An 18928-nucleotide genomic window follows, 5' to 3' on the forward strand; every position below is an offset into this window, starting at 1 on the left:
GCTGAAGATGTTCGCAGGAAATGTGAGATCTGCGCTCGATGTGTGCAAAGAAAAACTCTGCCCACGAGGGCTGCATATCTGAAGAATATCACCAGCAACAAGCCTCTGGAGCTGGTATGCATTGATTTCTTGTCTTTAGAAGTAGACAGGAGGAATATTGGGAACATTGTAGTAGTGACTGACCATTATATGCGATATGCGCAGGCATATCCCACACGTGATCAGAGGGCCACCACTGTCGCTCGAGTACTGTGTGAAAAATATTTCTCAGTTTATGGATTCCCAGCCCGGATACACTCGGATCAGGGGCGGGACTTTGAGAGTCATCTTCTGAAGGAGGTGCTGAGGATAGCGGGAATTAAAAGGTCTAGAACAACGCCTTATCACCCACAAGGTGATCCTCAGCCAGAGAGGTTCAACCGAACCCTATTAGATATGTTGGGGACTTTGCGACCAGAGCAGAAGGCAACCTGGAGCCAACATGTCACATTTCTGGTGCACGCCTACAACGCCACAAAGAACGATGCTACGGAAGTCACCCCATATCTCTTAATGTTTGGGCGAGAACCAAGATTACCCATAGACCTGTGCTTTGGTGTATCAGAGGATGGAGATAGCTATGAAACTCATCAGCAATATGTATCCCAACTAAGAGAAAAGCTGCGGGATGCTTATCACTTAGCTACATCTGCGGCTCAGAAGAACGCAGACCGCAACAAACATCAATATGATGCTAGGGTACGTCTGCAAAAACTCCAGCCAGGGGACAGAGTCCTGCTGCGAAATTTGGGTATTGCTGGCAAACACAAGATAGCTGACAGATGGAAGGCAATACCTTACTTGGTGATGGAAAAGCTAGGAGACCTGCCAGTCTACAAGATCAAACCTGAAGAGGGTCCAGGGCAGATAAAGACAGTGCACAGAAACCTTTTGCTCCCTATGGGGGAATTGGTAGGCACCCCTTATGAGATGGGCCACAACAGGGCAACCGGGCAGAACGAAGGTGCTGGACCAAAGCCGCTCTCCAACGTGGACAGCCGACCCCCTGCAGCTAACCTACCCCTATGCAGCACATCCGAGAGTGAGTCTGAGGAGGAAGACACAACCATGGTGTATCCTGGGATGGAGACAAGATTTCAGTCTAGATCAGCTGAATCAAAAGGGAACTCCTCCTCTTCCACCCTAAACCCCATGGCAGAAGTATTTAGGCCCATTCCTGACACCCCCGAGGCACTGGTGGGACCCCTGTGTGATGACACACACAGGTTATTGGACAGTGGAGACATATAGGTGGAGGATGTCCTGGGCACCTTGGATCCCCCACTGTTAGAACTAGAAATGCAGGGGCCTATGCCAGTAGCCGAGGGGTCCTCAAAGGAAGCCTCTCCATCCGTCGCTCGAGAAGATGTCCCCCCTACCACGCCAGCAGAGATTCTCAATAGACGAGACAGGGTAATAAGACCAGTAAAACGGTTAACTTATGATGCACCTGGGGTGACTAGTGAGGAGCCAATACATTTAGCTCCCAGGCTTGTGAGAGAGTGAGAGAGGTTGGGGACAGGTATGTGTACCTGATGGTATGGGCCCATTTTGAGGGCCTGGAACACCAATTGCACTATTCTCCCCTCTCTCCACTGTTGAATAGCAGAGCTAAGTTTGCTTCCATTAGGAGTCTAACTAGAAGTTAAGTATCAGAGGGGTAGCTGTGTTAGTCTGAATCTGTAAAAAGCAACAGAGGGTCCTGTGGCACCTTTGAGACTAACAGAAGTATTGGGAGCATAAGCTTTTGTGGGTAAGAAGTGAGGTTCTTACCCACAAAAGCTTATGCTCCCAATACTTCTGTTAGTCTCAAAGGTGCCACAGGACCCTCTGTTGCTTTTAGCTAGAAGTTGCTGAACTGAATTCACTTTGGGCCAATGGTGCACCAGCACTGGGACTCCCCTATGACAAGCTGAGATCACTATAACACCTAAAATTGCTGAGGTAAGATCACTGAGTGCTGTGTTAACCAGTGGGGGAGCCTGAAGATATATTGCTAAGCAGCTGGCAGAGCCGAGCAGTTTGTGGGACGGTTGGAGCGGCCCATGGAACAGTGAGCGGAGCGGCGCGGCGCGGAGCGGAGCTGAGCCATTTGCGGGGGCAGCTGGAGTGGTTCATGGGACGGCTGGTGGAGTGGAGCAGCTGGCAGAGCGGAGCAGTTTGTGGGGATGGCTGGAGGAGTGGAGCGGCGCGGCGCGGCTGGTAGAGCGGAGCCATTCGTGGTAAAGGCTGCAGCAGAACTCCACAGAGAGGTGGGGCAGTCGGCCTCGGACCACGTAAGGTGCCCCTTAACATCCTTTGTGCCCCCCCCATTTCCGCCCAGGCGGGGGGGAGGGTGTTAAAACTCTGTAGATAAACTTTTGAACTGTGGGGCGGCACTGACCAGGGACAGAGACTTTGGGGTTGTTGGACTTTGGGGTGATTGGATTTAAGACCCTGAGGGGAAAAGGACACTGCCAAACTTACTTGGAGGTGGAGCTTTTGCTTATGGTTTGTGTTATGAATCCTGTTTGTGGTGTTTCCCCAACATAATGCCGCATTGTTTCCCTCCTTTATTAAAAGGCTTTTGCTACACTCAGACTCTGTGCTTGCGAGAGGGGAAGTATTGCCTCCTAGAGGCGCCCGGGGGGGTGGTATGTAATTGTCCCAGGTCACTGGGTGGGGGCTCGAGCCGGTTTTGCATTGCGTTATTGAAACGGAACCCCTAGCTACAGAACTCGGCCCTTGTTCCTGCCAACTTAGATGGGCAGAAGGGTTACATAGAGAAAATACAATGGTTCAAGGGAGAACACAGGATTTGTTTATGGGTAAACTGATGATTCAAGGGTTTTCTTTAGACTAGCCCAGGGGTTGGCATCCTTTCAGAAGTGATGTGCCGAGTCGTCATTCATTCACTCTAATTTAAGGTTTCATATGCCAGTCATACATTTGAACGTTTTTAGAAGGTCTCTTTCTATAAGTCTACATGCAACAATAGTTTAGTTATATATTATACAGTAAATAAGGTTTTAAAAATGTTTAAGAACCTTCATTTAAAATTAAATTAAAATGCAGAGCCCCTCGGACCGGTGGCCAGGACACGAGCAGTGTGAGTGCCACTGAAAATCAGCTCGCGTGCTGCCTTCGGCACTCCGAAGAAGTGGGTTGTAGCCCACGAAAGCTTATGCTCTAATAAATTTGTTAGTCTCTAAGGTGCCACAAGTACTCCTGTTCTTTTTGAGGATACAGACTAACCCGGCTGCTACCCTGAAACATGCCATAGGTTGCCTACCTCTGGGCTAGACAATAGGAGCTGATCACTCTTGGCTATGGGGGGTGTTTTCTTCCAGGGAGCTCACAATGCAACTAGGCTGCTTCAATATTTTGAATATCAATCAAGGATTCATTACTAGAATTGGTCTGATAATTGCTGAGCTGGGTGTGGGCAGGCGTAGGTTCATTAGCATCTGGAGCAGAGATCCCCCATGATGCAGTGCTTCCCTGCTTTTCTAGTCCCAGAGTTCAGTGTGGTTCTCTGCTCTCCATTCTGTATGCTAATGGAGATGTGTTAGTCTTGTCACCCTTGTCAGGAGGGGTCTAGGTGTGTCTCCCATCCGCCCTTCACTGCTCTCTGCAAGTCTTTTCTCTGACGGGTTTTGATTTAAGCAGAGGCTGGTGTGTGTGGGGGTATCTATCATCAGTCAGACAGGCTGGATACTGCGCCCTGCCTCCCCAAGAACACAGAGCTGACAGCTATCAAACCGCCTCTCCCCCCACCCCGTCCCCTCCTTCCCCCATCCAACCGTCTCTCCCCTCCCCCCTCCCCCCCCCCTCCTCCTTCCCCATCCAACCCCCTGCACCTCACCCCCTTCCTTCCTCCATCACCTCCCTGCCCCACCCCCAGAGATGCTGTCAGAGGGAGGCTGTAACCTAGCAGGTTGCTGAAAGGACCCACAGGCCAGTGATCAGGGACTCAGCTCAGGGCGAAGGCAGGAGAATGGCGGATGAGGATATCTATGAGAACATGGAGGTGATGGAAGCTGCTCCCCAGCCCAAAGGTAAGCACAAGAGGCTGCACCGGTCCCTGGACTCCCGCTGGCCTTTCCTTGGCTTTGCGGTCTCTGCAGAGCGTTCTGGGCAGCGATCGCTTGCTCCACTGACCACATCCCCAGAGCTCAGCCGTGTGCTGGCTAGACAGCACCACGGGCAGTGGGCGAGGGTGCTCAGTCAGTGCTTCCCCAGTGCATTCTCTCCCCTGCCAGTCCCCAACGGGAGAAGGGCACAGGGGGGAGAGATGGGAGTCCCTGCCCAGCATCCCAGCCTCCTGCTGGTCAGCGCAGTGCCATGGGCTGGCCATAAAAGCCATCCAGACTCCCCCACCACAGCTCACTGCCACCATCAGCCTCTCCCAGGAGATCACCAGGGTCGAATCCTCACAGCCCCCATCTCTGGGGACCAGCTCCCTCTCATCCCCCCATTTCACAGTGACACCTCCTTTCCTTACCCTCTGCCCCTTCCCGGCCCGAGCACATGCTTCTAACCGTGAGCAGGGGCAGGGAGATGTTAGCTGTGTTAGCAGAGAAGGGTTTTCCCCAGCGCTTGGGGTGCGGGGGAGGGAAACTGTTCCTCCAAGGACAAGGAGCAAATGGAGCTGGAAATGCTGAGATAAGGACCAGGCTGTTTTCCTAAAGCTCCCAGCACAAGGGGCCCCTCTCAGTGCTTTGCCTGGGTGACTGGGCAACAAAATGGCAGATGAAATTCAATGTTGATAAAGGCAAAGTAACGCACATTGGAAAACATAATCCCAACTATACCTATAACATGATGGGATCTGAATTAGCTGTTTCCACTCAAAAGAGGGATCTTGGAGTCATTGTGGAGAGTTCTCTGAAAACATCCACTCAGTGTGTAGCGGCATCAAAAAAGCAAACAGAATATTGGGAATAATTAAGAAAGGGACCGATAATAAGACAGAAAATATCATATTGCCTCTATATAAATCCATGGTACACCCACACCTTGAATACTGCGTGCAGATGTGGTCACCCCATCTCAAAAAAGATCTACTGGAATTGGAAAAGGTTCAGAAATGGGCAACAAAAATGATTAGGGGTATGGAATGGCTGCCATATGTGGAGAGATTAATAAGACCAGGACTTTTCAGTTTGGAAAAGAGACAACTAAGGGGGGGAAGGGGTAGCTGTGTTAATCTGGATCTGTAAAGAGCAACAGAGTGTCCTGTGGCACCTTTACGACTAACAGATATATTGGAGCATAAGCTTTCGTGGGTGAATATCCACTTTGTCAGAGGCATGTAATTGAAATTTCCAGAGGCAGGTATAAATATGCTGGCAAGAATCAGTCTGGAGATAACGAGGTTAGTTCAATCAGGGAGGGTGAGGTCCTCTTCTAGCAGTTGAGGTGTGAACACCAAGGGAGGAGAAACTGCTTTTGTAGTTGGCTAGCCATTCACAGTCTTTGTTTAATCCTGATCTGATGGTGTCAAATTTGCAAATGAACTGAAGCTCAGCAGTTTCTCTTTGGAGTCTGGTCCTGAAGTTTTTTTGCTGTAAGGGTACATCTACACTACAGGGGGGAGTCGATTTAAGATACGCAAATTCAGCTACGTGAATAGCGTAGCTGAATTCGACGTATCGCAGCCGACTTACCCCGTTGTGAGGACGGCGGCAAAATCGACTTCTGCGGCTTTCTGTCGGCGGCGCTTACTACCACCTCCGCTGGTGGAGTAAGAGCGCCGATTCGGGGATCGATTGTCGCGTCCCGACGGGACCCGATAAATCGATCCCCGAGAGGTCGATTTCTACCCGCCGATTCAGGCGGGTAGTATAGACCTAGCCTAAGATGGTTACCTTTACATCTGCTATTGTGTGGCCAGGGAGGTTGAAGTGTTCTCCTACAGGTTTTTGTATATTGCCATTCCTAATATCTGACTTGTGTCCATTTATCCTTTTATGTAGGGATTGTCCAGTTTGGCCGATGTACATAGCAGAGGGGCATTGCTGGCACATGATGGCATATATTACATTGGTGGACGTGCAGGTGAATGAACTGGCGATGTTGTAGCTGATCTGGTTAGGTCCAGTGATGGTGTTGCTGGTGTAGATATGTGGGCAGAGTTGGCATCGAGGTTTGTTGCATGGATTGGTTCCTGAGTTAGAGTTGTTATGGTGCGGTGTGTGGTTGATGGTGAAAATATGCTTAAGGTTGGCAGGTTGTCTGTGGGCGAGGACTGGCCTGCCTCCCAAGGTCTGTGAAAGCGAGGGATCATTGTCCAGGATGGGTTGTAGATCACTGATGATGCGTTAGAGAGGTTTAAGCTGAGGACTGTAGGTGATGGCCAGTGGAGTTCTGTTGGTTTCTTTCTTGGTCCTGTCTTGTAGCAGGAGGCTTCTGGGTACACGTCTAGCTCTGTTGATTTGTTTCCTTATTTCCTCCTGCGGCTGTCATAGTTTTGAGAATGCTTGGTGAAGATCTTGTAGGTGTTGGTCTCTGTCTGAGGGGTTGGAGCAGATGCGATTGTACCTCAGTGCTTCACTGTAGACGATGGATCGTGTGGTGTGACCGGGGTGGAAGCTGGAGGCATGAAGGTAGGCATAGCGGTCGGTGGGTTTTCGGTTTGGGTGGTGTTAATGTGGCCATCGCTTATTTGTACGGTGGTGTCTAGGAAGTTGACCTCCCGTGTAGATTGGTCCAGGCTGAGGTTGATGGTGGGGTGGAAGCTCTTGAAATCGTGGTGGAATTCTTCCAGAGTCTCCTTCTCATGGGTCCAGATGATGATGTCATCAATGTAGCGTAGGTAGAGAAGGGGCATGAGTGGACGAGAGCTGAGGAAGCATTGTTCCAGGTCAGCCATAAAAATGTTGGCATATTGTGGAGCCATACGGGTACCCATAGCGGTGCCACTGGTCTGGAGGTATATATTGTCATCAAATTTGAAATAATTGTGCGTGAGGATAAAGTCACAGAGATCAGCAACAAGTTGTGCTGTGTCATCGTCAGGGATACTGTTCCTTACAGCTTGTATTCCATCTGTGTGTGGGATGTTTGTGCAGAGAGCCTCTACATCCATGGTGGCTAGGATGGTGTTTTCTGGGAGGTCACCAATGCATTGTAGTTTTCTCAGGAAATCAGTGGTGTCACGGAGATAGCTGGGAGTGCTGGTGGCGTAGGGTCTGAGTAGGGAGTCCACATATCTGGATACTCCTTCAGTGAGAGTGCCAATTCCAGAGATGATGGGGCATCCAGGATTTCCAGGTTTGTGAATCTTGGGTAGTAGATAGAATAACCCCGGTCGGGGCTCTAAGGATATGTTGATTTGTTCCTGTGTTAGTGTAGGGAGTGTCCTGAGTAGATGGTGCAGTTTCTTAGTATATTCCTCAGTGGGATCTGAAGAAAGTGGCCTGTAGAATTTGGTATTGGAGAGTTGTCTGGCAGCCTCCTTCTGGTAGACTCCTGAGGGTCAAAATGACAGTCTGGATCTATACATAGAATGCTTCCGCCGACATGCACAGACAGAAATTGTGGAAAAACAACATCACTTGCCTCGTAACCTCAGTCGTACAGAACGCAATGCCATCCACAGCCTCAAAAACAACCCTGACATTATAATCAAAGAGGCTGATAAAGGAGGTGCTGTTGTCATCATGAACTGGTCTGACTACCAGAAGTCAAGCAAATCATTATTTATTGGGTGATTGTGAAACAATAACTCCATGAGCCAAGGACTTTATTCAGTGACAGACCTGGAAACATACAAATTACAGAGCCAGCCACACTGAGCGGCATAAGGCAGCTGTCCCTGCTAACAGCCAGAAATATCACACCAAGACAAAGCGTCCCTGCAATGCACATCCCATGCGGCCCTGTCATAACTATAAAGGGAAGGGTAACAGCTCTCCTGTGTACATTACTATAAAATCCCTCCTGGCCAGAGACTCCAAAATCCTTTTCCCTGTAAAGGGTTAAAAAGCTCAGGTAACCTGGCTGACACCTGACCCAAAGGACCAATAAGGGGACAAGATACTTTCAAATCTTGGGGGTGGGGGGGAAGATTTTGTTTGTGCTCTTTGTTGTGGGGGTTGTTCGCTCTTGGGACTGAGAGGGACCAGACATCAATCCAGGCTCTCCACATCTTACTGAACAAGTCTCTCCTATTTCCAACTTGTAAGTAAACAGCCAGGCAAGGCATGTTAGTTTACCTTTGTTTTCTCAACTTGTAAATGTACCTTTTACTAGGGTGTTTACCTCTGTTGCTGTAACTTTGAACCTAAGGCTAGAGGGGGGGGGGGGTCCTCTGGGTTCTTACCTCTGTTGCTGTAACTTTGAACCTAAGGCTAGAGGGGGGTCCTCTGGGCTCTTTAAGTTTAATTACCCTGTAAAGTTATTTTCCATCCTGATTTTACAGAGATGATTTTGACCTTTTTCTTTAATTAAAAGCTTTCTTTTTAAGAACCTGATTGATTTTTCTTTGTTTTTAGATCCAAGGGGGTTGGATCTTGATCCACCAGGAGTTGGTGGGAGGAAGGAGGGGGGATGGTTAATTTCTCCTTGTTTTAAGATCCAAGGGGTTTGGATCTGTATTCACCAGGGAATTGGTGAAGAGTCTCTCAAGGCTACCCAGGGAAGGGAATTAGCATCGAGAGTGTTGGCAGCGGACCAGATCTAAGCTGGTAGTTAAGCTTAGAAGTTTTCATGCAGACCCCCACATTTGTACCCTAAAGTTCAGAGTGGGGAAGCAGCCTTGACAGGCCCCCTCCGGTGCACAGGGCTCCTCATTGGCAGGTGGCCGGGAAATATTGTAGCTTGGAAATTAAGGCACTTTCTGAGGTGCTGGGACCTGCATGTCACAGCCCAGCCGGTGCTTTGGCCTGCTTACAAATCCACCTGAAAGGCAGAGTGCAGTTGGCATCATTCCACAAATTCTGAATTCTTGGATCGGTATGAACACAGTCCTCTCCACCATCTTTCTTCGGATCGTAATTGTTTGGCTCATTCGGCGCCCAGAACCTACAGATCAAAGAGGTTTTTTGTCTCAGTGGAGAACCACAGCCAATTCCTGAGCTTGGTTCTGCTCTGTGGACTCTGTTAAGTGGAGACCAAGACACCCAGCATTGTCGCGGTGAATCGATCCACCCCCCGACCACCCCTCAGAGTTCTCTACAGCTCTTGTGGCCATGGTAACGAAGGGCTTCTGAGGGCTGGGGGTAGCAACTGCCCTGTGCCTGACAGGCCAGCAAAGAGCCCAAGTCAGTCTGTGGCTCCAAATGCTGACAGCAGCAACTCCGATCTCAGTGCCCAGAACCAAAGCACGTGGCACGGCACGTCCCAGGCACCCCCGAGATGGGAACGCAGGAACGGGAAGAGAGGGCAGCGGGGGTCAGTCATTAACTTCTCATGGCCCTTCTTATGGGCCTCGTCCACAGCCCACTGAGGTCACTGCACCGACTGCAGCTGGCTCCGGCCATGCCCCCGGCCCCACAGCCTCCCCTTCCCCAGCCTGACAGAGGGGAGAGCACAGTGCAATCCCAAGGAGAGCGTGAACCTGCCGCTCCCTCCAGACTCACCTGGCTGTACTGAGTTGACTTGGGGCCAGATCCTCAGCTGGTGTAAATCCCTGTGGTTCATTCAAGTCAATGCTGAGTTACCCCAGGGGAGGCTCTGGCCCTGGGTCTCAGTGGCACTGAACACACACTCCGTGTTTAGGCTCCTGCTCTGAGCAAAGGGGCATTAGCAGAAATTCCTGAGAGGATTCATTGCTGTTGTGGCAGTGCCCGGGGGCCTCCCTCAGGATCGGGCCCGCTGTGCCGGGTGCTGCATAGACACCAGGGGGCTGTACAGACGCTGCCCGAAGGAGCTTGTGACCAAACGTGTAATAAATAATCATTTCTCTCAAGCTTTACTCACCTCCTGCTTGTGTCTGCTCTGTATTCTGTGCCATCCACCCAGCGCCAGCTGCCTTCTGTCCCCCGGTCGGTGAGTCCAATCCAGTGAGCTTCTCCCTTGGTCTCCTTGGAGAGAAACTCCTGCACAACACAGTTTGCAGCATGTCCAGGTCACCCAAGAGAGGCTGCAGGATGCAGCCGCAGCTGCCTGGGCTGAACAGATTTGGGGGGAGAGGAAAGGGCGTCTGGTGGTGTGAGCAGGGCACTGGGCAGCGGGAGACACGGTGTCCTGCCCCCAACACTGACAGTGACTAGCTGGGAGACCCTGAGGGAGTCCTGGAGCATCTCTGTGTCTGTGTCTGCATCTGTATCTGCCTGGGGCTACCAGCAGCGACCTGTCTCAGAACACTCCCCCCACAGCCCCTCAGAGCTGGGCTGCGGCAGTGACTGACGGGCACCTCAGAGTTCACACCAGCGCCCTGCCCTTGGAGGAGGCACAGCTCGGAGCAGAGAACTGGGTGCAAAGTCTAGCCCTGCCGGAGGGTGGGATTTTCCTCCTCCGAAAGTGCCCCAGAGGCCTGGGGTGAGGGCTAAAGTGGGTACGTGGGAGAGAGGATTCTCTGAGAGGTGCATGGCCCCTCGTACACAAGGCCTCCAGATACAGGCTTCTAGATTGTCCATCAGGAGCTCAGGCCTGAGGAGAGGGTGTGACAAAGTGGGGGATTTTCTTGTTTGTTTTCTTGTTTTCGGTGGGGTTCCAATGATTTGCATGCGGAGGGGATGGGACTCAGTTTCCCTAGGTGTTACTGGTTTAATGAGGTGAGGAGAGAGGGAGTTTTTTGTTACAGAGGACCGGAGAGGGAACTTGGGACCCCTGCCAATGGCCTGGAGGATGGATACCCCAGCGACTGAGCCCCGACCCAGAGACCCAGCTGAGGAGACGCAGCCAGTTCTGGCCAGTGGGCGGACAATGGGCTGCAGAGTGAGGACCCAGTGACCTAACCAGCCGGTTCCAGCCAGAGGACAGAAGTGAGGAGAGGAGGCCCCGGTTTACGACCCTGTTTACCTGGAGAGAAGACAATGGACAGAGGCGGGGCTTGGGGCCGGGGATCTCAGATGCGCAGCTGGGAGGCAGCGGGGCTCTGGGCTGGAGAGGGGGAGCAGGCAGAGCACACCTGGGTGCAGAGAGACTGGGATGTGCTGGGCTGAGGGAGGCCAGGCCTGAGGCCCTGGGAGTTTCCTGTGCTGTGTTCAACTCTCAATAAACCCTCCTGTTTCATGCTGCCTGAGAGTCACTCCGGTCCAGAGAACAGGGTTGCATCAACCCCTTCGGGGGTGGAGGTCTGGGGGGTCCAGAGCGAGGGGACTCCCTGAAGGGTCCCACAGCAGAGACAGACGTGCTGAGGCTCAGAGAGGTGCGGCTCCGGGAGGTGGAGGGGCCTGACCCCGAGAGAGAGAGGACCCCTGAGAAGGGCTGTGTCACTGAAAGGGGAACCCCCCACGGACCGCACGGGGCCAAGAGTGGGCACAGCCTGTGCGTTCGTGACAGAGGGATCAAAGCGGGTCCTCCCTGGGAAAGGTCATTGGGTTTGCAGGAAATGCTGTTGGAAGTAGGGAAAATCAGAAATGAGCCTGACCCCAAATCTCCCTCCCCCGGCACCCCAGATCCTGGCACTGTTCCTCTGCCCATCTCTGCTTTTAAACTTATGGGTGAATCCCCTGAGTCACGTTCCAAGGCTTGGCAACCTCTCCGATAGTTTGCCACAAGGCACATCGCAGAATTGGAACCTCAGCTGCCCCCTTCCACCTCCTTCTGGTATGACACAAGGCACTGTCCCATTGTCCAAACCCCTAGGAGGTTCCTGCACTCACCTGTTCCGCCTGGGAGGAGACAGAGATCAGGTGTAAGTTCCAAGACACACAGAATTTCTCGGCCTCGTCCCACGACTGTTTTCCTTTTGAAAAATAATAGAGGTTCCCACCGTAAAACCACCAGCTCCCGGGGAGCTTTGTCAGCACGTCACCTAGGAGCAGAGACTGAGGTGAGACGCCCGGGCTAAAGTCACAGGGACACACACAGGGAGCTCAGGGTTTCTAGTGCTGCATTTCCCCTGCCCTTCAGCTGCCCCAAGCTCAGGGAACTTCTGAATCCTGATTCTTCAGCATCACAGTAAGTCACTTTTGTGGCTACATGATGGATCCCAAAGAGCGCTGCAGAAAGCAGACACCACAGGGTCACTCCCCCTCACTGAAATGCAGCTGCATCTGGGCTGGAGCATGGGCGCTGGTCCCAGTGCAGAGCAGCATGGCTGTAATGGGAAAGGGGAGACTCACTGTTCAGCTGAGCTGGCAGGGGGAATTCAGGAGGGGGAATGTAGCTGCCCAAGGTGGAACATCCCCCTGGTTCTGTATCAACAATTTTCCCTGATTGGTGAAGGTCTTGGGTCTTTTGCACTTTGGCACCTCCCCCATCACCCTGCAGGGGGCACTGGCTCAGTGATGAGTCTGACAGTAACGCCCCATACGCTGAAATGCCAGTATCACTTTTTGCCTGTGACCTGATGGGTTTGGAGCATCTAAGAAGAGCTGGTAGCTGGGTGATCCCATTAGGCTAACGAGGCCTCGGGTGTAATTTAACTCCACACTGATCACCACGGTGTGGGCCCAGGTGCAGCCACCGGTGATTTTTAATGGACGAGAACTCGGTGCTGGTGAAAGGCGCTGCGCTGTCAGCCTTGGAGCCTGAAATCCTCCGTTTATCCTCAGCACCAGGAGAAACGGCACCAGCCAGCACTGCAGCTAGTACTTACAGCAGCGACCTTGCATTGCTCCTCGCGCTGCACTGATGTCCAGACGGTTCTGGATTTCTCCATACGCTGCACTGACATTACCCAGCTGGGTTTTCAGCATCCAGACTCCTGCCTGCGCTTCATCCAATAGCTGCAGACCTAGAGGAAAGTCACAGCGACTTCAGTGGAGATGCAGAACACTTGATTATCAGCACGTGTGGTAGAGCAGCACCTGCAGGCCCCTGTGTGCCAGGCGCTGTACGGACAGGAGGGGACAGTCCCTGCTCTCATCAGCTCACAGTCAAAATCGACTCTAGGTGGGAGAAATAAAGGATGATTTTCCTTCTGGGGAACTGAGGTGCAGAGAGACGTGCCCAAGATCACACAGGAAGTTTGCAGTGGAGCTGGCAAGTGACCCCAGCTCTCCTGAATTCTAGCCCTGTCCCCCCAATCTCCCCAGCCTCCTCTTCCCAATAACTCCCACCTTGTGAGCTGTGAGTGTGTCACCTGCAGCATGGGGCAGAGCTGGGGCTGCAAGAACATCCCTGGACCCGAGCCATGGCCCTGGGCTCCAGGCCGGGATTTTGAACAGCCCAGCTTTCCGGCGTGTTCCGTGCCGGGGTTTAGTTCAGGCCCATCCTCTGATTGGACGCTGAATAACCTGATCCATGGACCGGTTTGTATGTGCAGCCCAGTGCCAGACAGACAGAGCGTTGTGAGACGTGGCCACAAGGGGGCGCTCTGCCTCCAGCAATGGGACTGTGGCTGTTACCCGAATTATTGGAGCTGCACAGGAGGGGCTCAGGGACTGGGGGGGAATTGAGACCCACGAGTGCAGCTCCACTGACGTCCTGCTTACACCAGGGTCTGAACTCCCCCCTGTGTGTCTCATGAGCTGCATCCGTCTGTCCCGCGAATGCAATCCTGACAATATAGGGCCAAGGTGAAAACTCTGGAGCGAAGGGAGCAACAGGGAAAGGACAGAAGATGTGACCACTAGTCACCCTGCTTAGGAGCGTGGGGCGGATGCAGCCAGCCTGCCACTGCCAGGAAGGGAGCTAGGAGGGAACCTGGAGCAGCCGCCCGTCCTGGGAGCAGAGCCTCCGTTGGCAGAGGAATGGGCAGAGCAGCAGCTCATTAGACGGGTGCCGGGACCACCTGGCAGGGACGTCTATGGAGGGGAGTAGGAGGATGCCAGGCACCCACCATCCCTATAGGCCGGAGAGTGCTCAGCTTCCAGGCCAAGGGAGGGGAGCCGACCCTGATGCCTAAGACCCTCGTCCTGCGACTTACTGTCCGATCCCTTTGCTGACGCGTCCGAGGCGTTGTCAGGCTGCAGAGAGACTTGGAGCTTCTGCACCGCTTCTTCAACCGCTTGCAGCTTGCTCTGTGCCCGGAGATCTAGAAATCACATGTCTGCAGGTCAGCGACCGAACTGAACTGCGGCTGGAGACCAGCCAGGCCCGGAGAAGGAATATGCTCCGAGTGCGAGCCTGTTCTCTATGACTTCTTTTATTTTAATCTTGGACAGCTTCCCTCCCGAGGAGGGACACAGGCAAAGCCAGGGCCCGGTTCGGGGTTCTCTCCTGGTGTATGTTACACCGTGTTAACGTAGGGCGTCAGCTCTTTGGAGCAGGGAGCTACAAACTCCAGCAGAGCAGACTGAGATTAAATCTCAGGACAAACTTCCTGCCTGTGAGACCAGCAGGACGATGGAACAGACGCCACGGGGGGTTGTGGAAGCTCCTTCACTGGGGGTTTTCAAAAGGAGTTTGGAGCCGTCTGTCTGGGATGGGTCAGACACAACAAATCCTGCATCTTGGCAGGGGTTAGACTAGATGCCCCTGTGGTCCCTTCTCACCCGATGGTTCTGTGATTCTATGACCTCATTTTCCTGTGTGTTTGTGCAGCCCCTAGCGCGATGCAAAGCAGGACCTGGGTGCAGCTTCTGGGCCCTGTGGCCATCCAAGTGCTTATTAACAATCCTGACAGCTCCGCTCCTGGTGTGTCTCAGGGGCCTGTCTGCTAACTGTAGCCCCAGACCCTTAGAGGTGTTCAGGCCCCAAACTCCCAGTGATTCCAATGGAAACCAGGAGCCCAAATGCCTCTGAGGATCTGGGCTTGCAGGACTACTGGCCAGCTGCTCAGATGGTGTCAATCTGACTTCAGAGGAGCTACTTCGATTGACACCTGCAGTTTTGGAGTGAGATAATCCTTATTAATCTATTTAGAAAGTAAGTGTCATAACCCACTAACCTATAGGAGAAGGGTCCCCATAAATTTCTTAGGGTACGGAAACAAGATTTGGGTATAGTAGGTTGGACCTGAATTATATAGGTCAGGATCCTATAAAATACCTTGTAAGCGAGTTCTTGGGGGAGCTTCTTAGTTAGTTCTTTTCTTAAACTTTCTTCTTGTAGCTGCTTTGGAGTTAGTTCTTGTCTTCTTCTATGTATCTAGTCTATCTTCTGTCACACTATCAGCTCAGCTTGTGCAGTGTAGTATAACCACTCAACATTCCTAACCATTGGGGAAGCCAGCACCATTGTGTAATCAGGCATGCCAGGAGTGAGGCTGGTCCTTCACCTCCTATTACTGGGTTCTCAAGGAAGGGTGTGAGTATGTTAGATAAAGGTACTTATAATAGAAATGTTACCACCAGGAGTTTTGGAATTATTTTATTGTTTTGCAGTTATAAATTTCATTGCATTCCTTATTTTTCTGTTAATGGCAATAAAGATTTTATCAATTTGGTATTGTCCTCAGTGTATGCGTTCTTGCCAAGCACCCCAAGAGACCTCTCCCGATATAGAACTCTCTGAGTTCTTGAACTCCGTAGTCTGAATTGGATAAGAACCTATAAATCTTCTGTTCAGATGCGATCAGTGGCGAGCCATAAAAACTAACCCCTTAAATTCAGGTCAACATGGGGTGGGGGGGGGCACCTTACGTGCGCCATTGCTCATGTCGACAGCTGATTGCCACACCTGTCCGTGGGGTTCTACTGCAATCTTCATCACGGTCCACTCCTCTCCACCAGCTGTCCTGCTAGTCACGCAGCTCCACAAGTACCTGCCTATAGCCTATTTCCATTCACTGGAGGGGCTGGAACCCATGTCCCTTGCCTAGCGAGTGGTACTTCGTTGAGGGCGAGTCCCTCCATCATAAAATGCTGAGTACAGTTCTACTGTCCTTGATTCACATAAGCAGGATAACAATGCTTTATTACTCCTGCTCCAATAACAAAGAGACTGGGGATCCCACAGCAGCCAAAATGACCATTTGGGCAAGCAGTCCCATCATGCTAGGTAGGGCGGGTGTCCCCATGCAAAGGAGATCAGCACCTGAAGTCCTTCTCCACAGCTCACCACCAGATGTCAGGGTAGAGCCTGTTCTGACTCTGCTTACATCAATATACAATGCTACTGCACCACCTTTAAATTCATTTCTGTCTTTCCTGAACAGCACATATGCTTCATTCCCTGTACTCCAGTCCTCGCTACTATTCCACCATGTTTCTGTTATCCCTGTAACATCTGGTTATATTAGGATCCTCTTCAGCCTCAAGTCCACATCCCATAACTTAGCTCCTGGCAGACAGCTCACCCTTCTGTTCTCTGGATCAGCTCTGGTGCCAGGCCTGTCCATTCTTCTTAGTAAGGAGTCACCAATCACGTAGACCTGCTTCTTCCTGGCGTTGGTGCCATTCTCCGGCCTTCCTCCCGTTCCTTCTGCATGCAAGTCCTCTTGTCTTTTGTTCTCCCTTGCGATCTACTGCAAGTCATCCTCTGTCCTCCTGGGGCTCCGAACTCTGGGTATGTACATTGACTCTTCCCCTCTTCTTGTAGGACTAGCTGCTCTTCTCTTCTTCCTGGCCCTCCCACCCTCTGCTACTCCCTGCTGCAAGCCTTCTACATTTTCCAACTCAGCAAACCAATTTCTGAGCTCTAGTTCTCCTTCACTAGCTGATCTTTTCCTCTGCCCGGTTCCCATCATCACATTTCCAGTGGCCACTTTACTCATCCAGCAGTCTCCCCTCTGAGTCCTCCAGTCCAGCTTGGATCTGCAAGTCTTGAGTTTTCCCTTCAGCCTCCTCTCGCCTTCCCTCCATCATCTGCTCAAATCCCCTTCAAAACTCAACCATAGTTTCCACCTGCATCTCCAAACCTCGGCTCTTCTCTTCCATCAGCTCTCTCAGGCGGCAATTCATACAAACAAGCTCTTTTCAGGTACCTGCACCAGGATCATGTACATCCTGCAGCTTCCACATCTGGTCATCTTCATTGTCTCTTCCATTGCTTGGGTCACTACCACTGCTGCCTCTGGGTCTGTCACACCCTTCCCGCCTAAGCGCCTGTTAAGGAGAAAGAAAACCCCACACAACACAAAAACAGAATGCCACCGCCCCTCCCCCAAACTCTCCTTACAATCGCGCACGCTAAGTCCCCTTATTCCAGTTGTTTGCTGGCTTCTTTGCCACTGGCTGGCTGCCTTTATAGGCCCCCTAACCAGGGAAGCCCCTCCCCGATCTGATGTGATCATAGGCTCTGCATGTCTCAGCGCCCTGCCCGTACCAGCCTCTGCAAACTGAACACAACAAACTAGCAAGCAAACTCTCAAGAACCCACTCGCCAGAGGTGACGCATAGTGGGTGTGTGCAGGGTGAAGTGCCCCCTCCCCCCGATTTCTGCTTGGCATGCTGGGGGGGGGAGGAGAAAGAGGAGCTCTGTTCTTCTCCCACTGACGCTGAGTCGAAGGGGCAGGACCAGCCACTTCTCATATCGGCCGCTCAGGGTCTCTGCTCTGTGCAGCGCAGCGACTGCCTGAGAGAGCCTGGTTGGGGAGGTGGCGGGGGCTACCCCGTCCAGGCCAGGCTACCAGGGACAGGGGACGAGTAAGCTGGAGTCCTCTCTCCCCCCGGCACATTTCTGACTCACTCGGCCCCTGTCCCCAGCAGCGGGGCCCTGGTGCGGGCGGCCCGGCGCCGCGCCCCCAGCCAGACTCTCTCATGCAGCTGCTGCCCTGCACAGACCAGTGACCTGGAGTGGCCGGCTTCAGACACACAAGACGCGGCTCCCTCCTGCTGCTCGCCCGGGCCCGGCTGCCAGGGAGAGCAGCCGAATGTGCTGGGGGGGAGGGGGGAGGCGCAGCGGGAGAAGGACAGAGCCCCCCGCAGGTAACTCTGGTGGGCCTGGGAGTGCATGGTGGCGCTGCGCTGGGCACGGGGGTCGTTGAGCAGAGGAGACACGTGGGGCGGTCACGTGTCCTCCCCTTTAGATTGTGGCCCCCCAGCATGGGGAGGCACCAGTCGTCTGTGCCACTCACTGCCCCTAAGGAACAGGGGCTTGTCTCCCCTCTCCTCCAAGAGCTCTCCACTCCAACTCCCTGTTTTCAGCTCTGTTTGCTGGCTCCAGGGCAGGGACTCTTTGGCAGAGCAGGGAATTAAACCCAGCAGTCTGAGCCCCCAGACAAGCGCCCGAACCACTGGGCCGTCCGGTCTCTCCGTAGGGCATTTCCATTGTGCCATGAGGAGACCTGGGGCTGAGGCTCACGCTGGTGATAGGTGGTCAGGAAAGGACCCAGCGTGACCCTCAGAGCGCAGGTTGAGCACGTGGGGCTGCCACGTGTGATCTGAAGTCACTGAGGTGATGCTCAGGCAGGATGAAGTTCACCCAGACCATCCCTGACAGGTGGGTGTCTAACCTGTCCTTAAAAACCTCCCGTGATGGGGATTCCACAGCCCCCACATCCAGTCGACCCAGCTGGCCTGTATGGAAGTTGGCAAACGTTGGGCTTGGAGCTGCAGTTGAACTTACATAGAAGAGTCACAGACAGGAGGGACGTGGCCAGGGCCAGACTCAGGAGGAGAAGGACAGCAGTGACGATGCCCCCCGCCCTGGGCCGCCAAGGAACCGATGTCTTGGGAGGATTTCCTTGAAGGAGAAGAAGAAACGTATCCATGGAAAGTTACAGCTCAAATGCCACTGACCGAGGAAACTCCATCCCCCAAATCCAATAACTGCTCAGCCTCCTATTCCCTGACTGTGGTTAACAGCAACAGCGGAATCAGGCCAAATAAGGTCAGAACCGACCTGAACTCCAATGTGGAAAGCGACCCTCCCTAAATCAGGAGTGACTCTAGTGCCAGGCAGGCGTCCTGTGAGAGAGATCTGGGAGCAGGATTTTCCCCCTGCCTAAGCATTTCTTGAGAGGGGAAGT

At 52.7% G+C, this 18928-nt stretch overlaps 1 protein-coding gene across 1 annotated transcript; it reads right to left on the reverse strand.

Moving 5' to 3' along the window:
- Window positions 1–7706: 7706 nt before the first annotated feature.
- On the reverse strand, window positions 7707–18928 carry LOC135984040 (C-type lectin domain family 4 member F-like). The gene is made up of 6 exons (XM_065598414.1): window positions 18526–18928; window positions 14003–14110; window positions 12731–12868; window positions 11793–11944; window positions 9943–10061; window positions 7707–9045 (listed from the first exon to the last, which is right to left on the reverse strand). The coding sequence occupies exons 1-6, from the start codon at window positions 18668–18670 to the stop codon at window positions 8883–8885; spliced, it is 825 nt and encodes a 274-aa protein (XP_065454486.1). The 5' UTR covers window positions 18671–18928; the 3' UTR covers window positions 7707–8882.

The sequence above is a fragment of the Chrysemys picta genome, chromosome 5 (genome assembly GCF_011386835.1).
Source record: "Chrysemys picta bellii isolate R12L10 chromosome 5, ASM1138683v2, whole genome shotgun sequence".
Taxonomy (NCBI): Eukaryota; Metazoa; Chordata; order Testudines; family Emydidae; genus Chrysemys; species Chrysemys picta.